This window comes from Rosa rugosa, chromosome 1, assembly GCF_958449725.1.
Source record: "Rosa rugosa chromosome 1, drRosRugo1.1, whole genome shotgun sequence".
NCBI lineage: Eukaryota > Viridiplantae > Streptophyta > Magnoliopsida > Rosales > Rosaceae > Rosa > Rosa rugosa.
Window position 1 is genome coordinate 22,419,502 of NC_084820.1, and position 11,792 is coordinate 22,431,293.

General features: G+C 39.5%; 1 protein-coding gene and 1 long non-coding RNA gene across 2 annotated transcripts; one reads left to right on the plus strand and one right to left on the minus strand.

Moving 5' to 3' along the window:
• Nucleotides 1–6,978: 6,978 nt before the first annotated feature.
• LOC133724633 (disease resistance RPP13-like protein 4) lies at nucleotides 6,979–8,529 on the plus strand. Its single transcript, XM_062151405.1, has one exon. The coding sequence runs from the start codon at nucleotides 6,979–6,981 to the stop codon at nucleotides 8,527–8,529; it is 1,551 nt and encodes a 516-aa protein (XP_062007389.1).
• A 1,860-nt stretch (nucleotides 8,530–10,389) lies between these two features.
• On the minus strand, nucleotides 10,390–11,374 carry LOC133718734 (uncharacterized). The gene is made up of 4 exons (XR_009850543.1): nucleotides 11,045–11,374; nucleotides 10,905–10,958; nucleotides 10,735–10,803; nucleotides 10,390–10,631 (listed from the first exon to the last, which is right to left on the minus strand). It is a non-coding gene; the product is annotated as an uncharacterized LOC133718734 (long non-coding RNA).
• Nucleotides 11,375–11,792: the final 418 nt, after the last annotated feature.

Genomic DNA, 11,792 nt, shown 5'->3' on the forward strand with positions numbered 1-11,792 from the left:
TATTTTAATGGTGATATGTTTTTTGTTCTAAAAATGCCCTTGTCTTCTCTCATAGTCTCATCGATGGTATTCAAAGAGAAAGCTTGAGCTTCTTCTGAAAATGGATTCATATATGTCTGCTCCTCCTTTTTCGTTCTCAAGCTTGTGATCAAATTAAAGCACCCCAGCCCAATTCCTTCATCATTAGGTGTCTCTTCTACACCACCCTCCACAATTAAATCTCTACTCCACACATTCACTGTAACACTGCCCCAAATATTCAACTTTTTCAGATGCTCTCTATTCAAAGTCTCCAGCTTTAACACAAAATCAGATACCCAAAATCAAAATTTGACTTACTTGCACAAATTTGAGTTTTGGGTATATGAGATTGATCCAATTCTGGATATCTGAGTGCTCTCGACCATAACAGCTTTGGCATTGTCCAAGACTCGCCAAAAAGACTAGCCCGGAGAAGCATTCATCGACGAAGCTTTGCTGGACAACCCATGTGATGACCTGGATTTCTGTTATTTAATTTTGATATTTAATAATGGACCAGTTGTACGAATAATTGTTATTGTGCTTTATTCGTAGGTTGTATGTGAAGTGGAATGGTTTTCGTACGTGTAATTGTCGAATTTCACCGTTTAGGGGGTCGTGTGAAGTTTGACTTTTTATACATTGGGATTCTCGGAAAACTTCCTTCACGAAAGTTGTAGAGCGCGTCGATACGAGTTCGTGGACATGCGGAACGCGTCAATCGGAGTTTGTATGAGAAAGTTATGGCCATTGGAAGAAGTTTCCATTTTGGTATAAATAGGAGTTTCCCAAGTGGGAAATTTACTATTTTCATTTCATTCCTTTTCCGGAAACCCACTCCCCTCTCTCTCTTCTCTCTCGACTGATACCTTCGGTATCCAAGTTTTCCGTCTGACCCGACCCGAACCCGGCGACCCGACTCGGATTTTCCAGCGATCTCTGGCCGTGAAAACTTACAGATCAGCTCTCCTCCTCCGTCTGTTCGTCCCTGTGGTGTTCTCTAGCAGCGATATCCACCGTGTGCGGCGCTGCAAGTCGGGAAAGTTTGGTGTTTTCGGACCCGACCAGAAATCCTAGCTCCGGCGACGGCACGGCTTCAAGTTTCCTTCCTTGGCTTCGTGGGGGCCGTCTGAGTCGATCTATGGTGTTTGTTTGGATCGATTTACGTGGAAATCGGTTCAACTCGGATTGAGCAAAAATTCAAAGCTTGTGAGGTAGTTTTTGATCCTTTATGCTTGTTTTCTAACTTCGAGATAGTTATGAAAATTCACAAGCATGCTTAGATGAAACTTTTTGATGTTGGGAGTTTTGGGAAATATTGAGTTTTGGCCGGCGGAGGTGCACCACCGCCTGTGGCGGCGTTCCGGCCATGTAAGGAACTGTTTTTGGTATTATATATGTTCTACTCGTTGATACGAGCGTTTCGATATATAATATGCAGATTTTGGAGTTCGAATGGATTTGTTGTGATTTTTACGGTTTCATACCGATCGATTTATTCGATCTGTGAGGATTCGAGCGTTCGATCGACTTGTGGTTGGGTCATATCGATCGTGGACGTATTCCGGAGACTTTGGGAGGTCTCGGATGTGGTTTTGCCTCGATTGGCGCCACTTTGAGGATTTTAGTTCAAAACAGGGGTTTCAGACTTAAATCAAATTTGAATCGTTACTAAGTGGAAACCGTATGTGATTAGGTACTTGACGAAGTATTTTAGACGGTTATTTGGCGGATTGGCTGCTTTGTTCTTTGTTGAAGACGCAGCGGGAATTCGAGGTGAGTAATCTCACAAGGTTCATTATGAATGAAATTACCATTATTGTTTTGGCGTTAATTATTTAACTGCAAACTATAGTTGGTATTAGTAGGCATTCCTGAGCGAATGACTACATATATATATATATATATTTACGTGAAATATATATATTCTTGTGGATGATGTGTGATGAATAATATGCATGATGGTGTTCATATTATTGTTGAATGCGACTTTTCATTGAAACAATATTGTGGAAAAAGATGTTTTCTATTGTTTGAAAAGTATTGAACTTGATGTTACATTTTTGAGTCAAGCGTGACTCATTTTAAATGTATTGGTCCTTGTACCAAGGGTCACAGATGGTGAGCAGAGATGGGGAAAGCCGAACTAGATGGTTGTAACGTTTTTAGGTCAGGTGTGACTTACTTAACGTTTGACTTGAGACCAGATGGAGTCTAAAAAGCATAGGTTGCAGATGGTGACCAACTGTTGGTTCTAAGACCAGATGAGGCCTGAAAACCAAGAGTCACAGATGGTGACAGGTTGCAGATGGTGACCAATGGTTGATCTGGGACCAGATGGGGTCTGAAGATCAAGAGTCACAGATGGTGACAGGTCGCAGATGGTGACCAACGGTTGATTCCGAGATCAGACGGGGTCTGAATGATCATAGGTCACAGATGGTGACAGGTCGTAGATAGTGACCAAGGCATGAAATAGGGAATCACGCAGTTGGCCGGGTAAGTGGGTATGATCAGCTAGAGCGCTAGTCTGTCTGCCATTATAGCTTATGAGGGTAACGGTCGAGGTTGCTGGAGACTCATAAGAGTGTAGTTTAAAAGAGAGTTCCGATAGTATTCTTCTTTTATTGTCTAGATGAGACTTGAATTGCTTCTTGATGGTTAAGTTAGCAAATAGAACATTGTCACAGCGGTGATTTATGTTGTCCTTTCGGTGGAAAGGATATGGAATGTTAGAAGGAATCATGGATGCATGTTTTCCTTATGCTGATTTGTGTGAGTTGTTGATTGATGTTCATGAGTTACTCATACGGGCTTGCAAAAGCTTACCGGGTTTGTTGTGTGGCAACCCGGTGCACCATTCAAACGGTGTAGGGGTTAATCCTGTAGGTCAGGGTAATCGTGGCTGAAGCTGAGGTAGCTTGTTGGCAGCAGAACGGGTAGGAAGCAAATTTTGTTGGTTTTGCCAGTGTATGACTTCCGCTATGTAGTAAGCTCTGAGGAGCATTTACGTTTTATTTTTTTATGGCAATTTAATTCGTAAGTTTGTGTAATATATAACTCTGTGGAACGAGTGTATATTGACTTGGAGGGTTCAGGGCATCAGTATGTACTTGATTTAAGGGAAAGATGTTCCAGGTATTTTGTATTGATGACTGAACGATCACGCATGTATAATTATGAGATTGTATATCGATTTTTATTTGTGTAAAAATCAGGGGCGTGACAACCTAGACCTGGGTCCTTTCCGGCTAAAGGTAGCCGGATAGACGGTCAATCGAGCGAGAACCCGAACAAGGTGTTGGATGACACTATTCGAGCTTCCAAGTTGTTAATAGTGGTGTTCAAGTTGACGAAAAACAAAGTCAAGCAGTGGAGCACGGCAGGACACTTATGTCCCTTGAGATTCTAGTATTGGATCCAAGAATGGCTATGAAGATTGACATGAGGAAGAAGCCGTCGAGTTGGATCGGGAACTGGCTGATTCGGTCGATGAGGGAGAATGTGAACCAGTAGCCGAGGACAGTGGAGTAACTATTAACAATGTCTATAAGGTGAAGTTTCCTCTGGTTTGGTATTTTCTACAAATCATTGTTTTTCAAGAGAGAGAGAGAGTTTGACTGAAGAGAAGAGAGGAAGAGACAGATGAGGGTAATTCTGGAATACAACAATATCATCAGTTGTAATAATATTATAAAATTAAATGGGAGTGTGGTTTACAATTTGGGGAGTGCAAATTTCACTCCCCTTTTTGTTACTGCTCTCTCTTTCTCTCTCTGCGAAAGTTCGTCGCTGCGAGTGAAGATGAGCAAGGGACCTGCTCCGACATCGACAAGAAGGCCAAAGGTAAGAAGCTTCGTTTCGGAAGCTGATCATTACTGTTCTCTTTAACCTCTATACTGTTTTGAGCTGATTCGATTATGTAAATTTGCATGTGAAAAACTTCATTTTGGCTGTGGTTGTAGCTAAGCTCCTTACCTTATTCTTCAACCCCATCAAAGTCAAAATCAAAATCTTCCCCTCAAACTTTTCCTTCAATAGCTTCACTTTCTTGGCAGTATCATCAAGTGACAAAACATACTCAAACTAAACCTTATGAATCCCCATAAGCAACATCTTCATACTTACTATTCGACGATAATACTCCAAACCCATGTACCCCCTTGGGGCCGAATTACAGTTCTGCAGTCATTCATCATAATTCCAACTTGGGATTCTTCAATTTGGATAGGATGAATTACAAAACACCCCCCGAACTATAAGACTATATTCATTTTTATACCTAAACACTAAGTTTTTGCATTTGCATGCCTTAAGTTTTCTTCCGTTAACATTGTTTATACCACACATATCGAGCGTAAACCCCAAAAGACCACGGCTAGATAGCCACTAAAAACCGCCTTTAGGCTGTTGGAGACACGCCGGAACTCCCACAGTAGAATAGGACAAGTTGCTGCCATCCATGTCGACTAGAACCACTTTCGGTGGATGGCAAGACATGGATGTAGAACAGGCCCCAAGCTTGCTATAAGACATGTTTATCATGTGAGAGGAGGACACACCCTCTCACATCGAAGCCTCATGTTCTCAAGGAAATAGAGAGTAATTAGTGCACTGACTTACACTCGCACCAACATGAATAGATGGTTGGACAACATTTTTTTTTGTTATTAAAAAAAAGTTATCTATACATACCAACGGCTAAAATTTACTATATTTGTTGACTTACCTGCATCGCCGGTGTATAGAAATTTTTTTTAGATCTTATTTTTTAGGGAAATTCGTCCAAACAGTGTCTGAACTTTTCCAGACTATTAATTTTCATACCTATACTTTGAAAAATATCATAATAGTACCTGAAGTTTTGGCCCCGACCCAATTTCCATACCTGACAACAGTAAAACCGTCTACGGCGTTAGATTTTCAGGGGCAAATCTGGAACTTCAGATATTCCCAACACCTTCCCCATTTCTGGCATCGCCGCCGGCCCTATCTCCGAAACCTGTTGGCCACCTGAGCCAGGCGGAACTGCTCCCAAGCTAACAAGCTGCTCCACGAGCCATTTCAAGTCGCCCAAATCAAGAATCATAGCTCCCACATTCGAACTCGCCATTCGGGTCTCAACCAAGGGCATCAAGTCTTTCATGCTCTGAATTCGCCTGAATAGCTCTTTCGTCACAGCCTCGGGCTTCGAATCGCCGACCAATACCGGATCCTCTTCTTGCTCGGCTCGATTTTGTCCCGATTGCCCAGTAGTCCCCCGCAGCTTGGGATTCAAATACATGTTCACTCCCCAACACACTTAACCACAGTGACTCTGATTAATCAACTTTGATTACCCAGCTGCGAATCCGGTCATCTTCCAAGCTCTCCGAACCGGACCTTTTCCTAGCGGCCATTGCCGGAAAGGAAGCGAGGCTTCACATTGCGAATCAAGAAGAAAGACAAGTTCTTGATCCTCAATTCCTACTTGGATTTCATCATAGACAAAGCCAATGTTATCGGCTGTAACAACTTGATCCGAGTCTTCTTCTTCGTTGCATCCAGCAGTATTGGCCGTCACTTGCCTCTGCATATATTCCAATCCAGACCAACGGTCAACGAAGAGATTGAAGCGAACATTCAAATAACGCGGGAGATCGAGTTGAAGATCGTGAAATGCTCTAAATTCGAGAGCTCTCTGGCGGCGAAAGAATCTGACCTCATTAAGACACTCCATGTTTTGTAGTTTGAGCTCACTGGACTGGTCACCGGCACCTGTGATTTGAGGAGCTCTGTAAGAAATTAGGGAAGGAATTAGATGGCATGAGATTGAAACGGTCATCCATTCTCCAATCCCCACAGCAGTCAATTCTTCTTCCATGTTCTTTGCTGAAGCCTACACCTCACAAAACGACCCAATCAGCTCAGTAGACCCAGTCCTTTCCACTAGACACCCACAAACACTTAGTCCTTGAGGAGAAGTTCTAAGAAAGGGGGAAGAACCTGTGGCTTTGTTTTTCTAAGTCCGAGCCATTTCGGCCTCAATTTCTTTGATCCTTTCAATGATCCCCATTGTCGCTCGATTCTTTCAGCTGCTACCATTGAAAAGCAACACAAGAAAAGTCGAGAAAGATGGTGATTGAGATTTCAATAGAAAGGTGAGAGAATGGTTGATTGAGGTGCGATGTCGCAGAAATCAAACGAAGTTTTGTGGAATTATGATGAGGCCATTGGATGGGTTTCATAGGAAATACTTCTTCCCAACGCACAGAGAGAGAGAGAAACGAATCAATTAGATGGAGAAGATGGCAAGCTCTTTTTTTTATTTTTTAATATATATATATATATATATATATATATATATTATAGTTGTCTGATTTGGATAAAATGAATACTGAAATGACGAAAATACCCTTGAAAATTTAACGCTGTAGACGGTTTTACTGTTGTCAGGTATGGAAATTGGGTCGGGGCCAAAACTTCAGGTACCATTATGACATTTTTCAAAGTATAGGTATGAAAATTAATAGTCTGGAAAAATTCAGACACTGTTTGGACGAATTTCCTTATTTTTTATATCTTCTAGGTTGTTGTGAGCACGTGACATTAGAGGAAACGAAAGACTTTGTGGGTTGCCGTCAAATAGAAAAAGGAAAGACCTGTCTTTCTTTTTCTTTTTCTTTTTTCGAGATGTAAAAAAAAAAAAAAACCTGTCGGTTGCTCATTTTCAATTCTCACCTATTTTATTTGTTTGTTTGGTAACAGAGAAGTCATTCAAAAAACAAAAAAAAGGACAGAGAAGTCGTCGGTGACTGGAAGTTGCCGATCAAGTAGTTTGATAGAAGTTCTCAGATCCATGAAGCAATGATTGGGTAGTTATTCTCTTTCTTAGTAGACAATTGGGATTTAACAGGGGTGGAGAAGACACGCTGATCCGTGAATTTCATTCATAGTAGTATACCCAGTTTTGAGGAAATGGCAAATTCCGAGGTGGAGTTGGCTGGTCCACGTGAGGATTTATCACAAGATCAGCGGAAACTGAGCCCGGAGGAAAGGTTTGATATAAGTGAGGCCATGGCCAACATAAGGAGGAGTTATGGAGATCTTCGGGGCACGGAATTGAAGGTCTGTCTTCTTTCTTTCTCAATCTTCCCTGAGGGTTCTGTGATAAGAAAGAGGCCTCTAATTTACTGGTGGATCGGTGAGGGCTTCATCACGGCTACCAAAGAGAAGACAGCAGAGGAGATAGGAGAAGACATCTTTGCAAAACTCTTGAGAAAGGACTTGATTCAACCAGTTCCAGGTCAGTCCAACTGTGAATTACTTGTCAAAAATTGTATTGTTCACCCTTGGATTCGTCGTATGTTGATCTCCTTGGCTAGAGAGGCTAGGCTGTTCGACTTCGATCCCAAATGGCCAATGATGCCATCTGATTCTATATCGACCTGTAGGCGTTCATGTTTAGTTTCTAATGAGAAAAAGCCAAATCCTGAGGAAAAGCCAAATTCTCAGGAAAAGCCAATTGCTGAGGAAAAGCCAAATCCTCAGGAAAAGCCAATTCCTCGTGATGTTGATCAATGGAAACAAAATCTATTGACAGTTTTCAATGTAAACGTTGAATATCTTGATTTGAAACAAGAATGGCTCGAAAAGTTGAAGAGGGTTGAAGTTCTTCACTTTGGCCGGTGGCAGAGCAACCCCAAACATCACATTGAAGTGGATCAGAAAACATTTGATGGTTCACAAGCTGTATCGTTTCTAAATGGTTTGGGAGCTCAGAAGCACTTGAAGTATCTTAGCCTCAGAGGAATATCAAGAATTAGCGAACTTCCTGCTTCTATTCGTAGTCTTATCAGCCTTGAAATTCTCGATCTGAGAGCATGCCATGACTTGGAGAGGTTGCCTTCAGACATCTCATCATTGAAGAAGCTCACGCATTTGGATGTATCAGAGTGTTACTTACTAGAAGGCATGCCCAAAGGGCTTCACAAACTTTCTTCCCTGCAAGTACTTAAAGGTTTTCTGATAGGATCACAGGAAAAAACTCCCACCAAACTTGGTGAACTTGCGACATTGAAGAAGCTAAGGAGGCTCAGCATACACATTGGGAATGGGGCTGCAATTCAAGCAGTGGAGTTCAAAAAGTTGAAAGATATGTCATCTCTTCGCTTCCTGAAAGTATCATGGGGAGTGGTTTCTAAAAATTTGACAAATGAGATTGCTGATGAGTCCTTGAAATTCTTGTTTCCAGAGAATTTAGAAAAACTGGATCTTCAAGGCTTTCCCCTAGCACATGCACCAGAAGGGTTGAAGCCTAGCAAACTGAAAAATTTAAAGAAGCTCTATATAAGGGGTGGGGAACTTGAGAGCTTGGATCATGGGGAAAATGAGCCATGGAAAGTGGAAATCTTGCGTCTCGAGTACTTAAAGAAGTCCATATACTCAGAAGAAGGAGTGAAGAGAAATTTTCCTCATCGCAAGTACTGGACAGTGAAGAACCTCAGTGAAGCTGAGGCTAGGAGGTAAGAAAATCAATGCTACAATCTATTGGTCAATTCTATAAATTTCAACAGTATTTTTAATATATGAATGTTGTAAGTTCTATTGTCTGCACTACATTTTCTGGAGTTATGTCAATTCTAATTACTGAACTCCATCTTCCATTCTTGAATGTTTGAATGTTGCAACTTGTAAGTTCTATGAACCTGAGTTCTAGTCTGTACTAATTGGTTTTATTAATATATTATGTTTTTGTTAATGATTTATTTATTTGTTGACCAAACTAAGAAAATAATGTACTTATTCTTCATAAAATCATGTGCAATTCTCCTATTCGGAGACATCCATATACAAGGCCATAATGAACAGTATCTGGCAATGTGTTTTCAAGAGGCGTATGGAAATATGGGAAATCTTGTGCAACGTGTAGAAAAATTTGGACAAATCGAGAAGTGCCTTCTTTTTGAGTCCAGAAATAGTTGAGGTTTGAATTCGGAGACCATATCAGTAAGGTTATTCAAACTCTTTGGATTCTATTTATGAATACATTGGATTCAAACTCTGTGTATCGTCTTGGCCTTCGGTTGACCTCTTTCACTCTTATTTCAAGGGATATGGTTTGATGAAATTGGATTATGCGATGAAAATATAGAACTTGTGGGTTTTTAAAAAAAAAATAAAAAAAAAAATTGTGGACTGATCAATTGCGACTTCTTGGAAGCTCAATCTGGATTTTGGAGTCGGCAAGAAGATTTCAATTTAGAGGAAGCTAATGGTGTTTAGTACAACAATTTAGAGAAAGCTAATGGTCTGGATGAGATTGGACTGCTAGCTTATCAATTGTTAATTCTAGATCATCTTATCCTTAACTTTCTGGTTTTCTTCTGTTCTATCACTTCTATGTTCTGGGCTTTGAGTTTTTGCCCTTTTAAATCAAGAACATTTCAGACCCAAAAACAAACAGAATTGTTCAATTCATTGTGTATATATACAATCAATTCCCAATACCAATTACAGTAGATCGACTAGTACACAGAGTGGCATCAGTTGTTAACCTTTGAGGATCTATTGATTTGCAAGTTTGTTGCAGCTGTTTTGTTAATTTCCTCTCTGAATGTAGATCGATGGTTCTTTGGTTTGGTCGGCCATGAAAGGAAGAAGTCTCTGTTGAGGAGGAATGCCAGCAACCTTCCCCTCCAACCTTCCTCATTCATTTCTCGCCACGTGTATTCCACTATCCCTAAAAATCAGATAATTAATAGGCAAAAAAGACACATTTTCAATTTCCCTCTCTACTCCTATTTATCTTCACCTGCATTAATTTTCACATTTATCCACTTCTTCTTTTTCTTATCTTCATCTGCATTAATTTTCACATTTATCAATTTCTTTTTCTTCTTCTTTTTTTGTCATAATTTTTTTCTTTCTATTGACATAAGCATATATTCTCTTGTATTAGCGATCAACAATACTGCATTCAATTTCTTCTTCTGCATTCAATTTTACCATCATAGATATCCTTAAAGACTTCTTCTTTGACATTGTCACTGCCATCCATGTTTTTGACTGCCATTGCTCAACAACATAACTTTGAAGCAATGGAACATATCTAGAAAAATTGTCAATGCCGTAAAGGAACCATCAAGGCATCAAGCACTTTGAATTATGACATGCTATAATCTTATTCTATTTTTGTTTGGTAGGATATGCAAGCTTTTAAGCCTTTTCATCCAAAATAAAGAATTGAAATAGAGCAGGGCCTGATAAGCTTGATAATAAAGCAGTAATAGCATACTTAGGATATATACTGGTATAGAGAACGTGAAAATGCTAAAAGAGCAACCTGCAACATCCTCTAACAAAAGGCTTTGAAATGAAAAATGGTGCAAATACTAATCAATGACAGAGGAATCAAGGACAAAGTAGAATTTATGTCATGGCTATAACAACTGGTTAATAACCATGAAGCATAGTACTATTAATTAACACATGATCAAAACCAGTTCAGCACTATTTGATCGATATAGGTAGCTTTCCCAAACAAAAACTAATCAATTTTGCTCCCTTATGCTGCAAATCCAACTTTCTTCTTTTGTGGTGCAAATTGAGCATTTAGTCCAGCGTATTCCCTATAAAAAAAAAATATGAATACGCATTAGTACTATAATTATTTTCCTGATTCCTATTCAATTTCTTATACTCAAAGAAAAAATTGCATTGTTGTAAACTTACCAATATCTTGCAAGCAGTCTTGTGTATTTTCATTATTACCAAAATTTGTATCCCCTACTTTTCATGTACCTGCAGCATAAAGAAAAATAAAACAATAGAATACGTTTATCATCACACAGAGACAAATTTAAGAAGAGTATGCATATAAAAATTTATAACATGACAACCACCTTCTGTAAGGTATTTTTTGTCTTATCTTTAGGTACTTCCAGATTTTCTTGTGCCTACAAAATTGGCAAGAGGACATGTAAATTATAGAGCCACTGAATACTGATATATACAAAAAGAAAATATATGAACTAGATCATACCTTTCTTGATCTTTTGTTACCGTTTCTTGAACTGATCTCAACTCCAGATCGTATTCTTTTAGGTGCTCCTTTTGTGCTTGAAACTTTTGGATCAAGAATATGGATGTCACAGCTCACTTTGTTATTGACATTCTCTTTGTCAATGTTCTTCACCATTTCTTTATTGACATTAATAGAATGACTGATGCTTCCACATTGTGTCAAGGCCTCCTCTAGCAAACGTTTTGCAATATCATACTTTTGATCAGAAAGAGACCCTTCTTCACATACTTTTCTGTATTTCTGAAACAAGTCATTGAAACGCCGAATTTTAGGGTCAACCACCTTAGTTTCTCTTGTTGTGTGTCTTGTTTTCACATCTTTTCTCCATCTCTGAAGTATGTACTGATCTGGTATACAAAAAATACCAAAATTTTGCAATATAGCCATTGCATGCCTACAAAGAAAACCTTTGTATTCAAGTAGACGACATAAACAAGATACATCTCCTGTGCTTCCATCCACAGCTACAATGAACTCTTCTTTCATTCCAAAATCTTGAACTCTAAAAGTCATGGTCATGGGATCCTCCTTTTGTTTTATAGGATTGCATGCTGAAATTCCCAAAACCTCTTCTTCAAACCTCTTAAAAATCTCAAGTGTGTAAATCTTTGACATTTGATACCCGAAAGGTAATGGAGACTTTAAACTAGGCAACTTATGCAAATTATTGAAATCGGCCTGAACTTCCACTTCCAATCTATCTTGA

Excerpts from the sequence above, each read along its gene's own strand:
- LOC133724633 (XM_062151405.1), top strand. The coding sequence starts at position 6,979 with ATGGCAAATTCCGAGGTGGAGTTGGCTGGTCCACGTGAGGATTTATCA.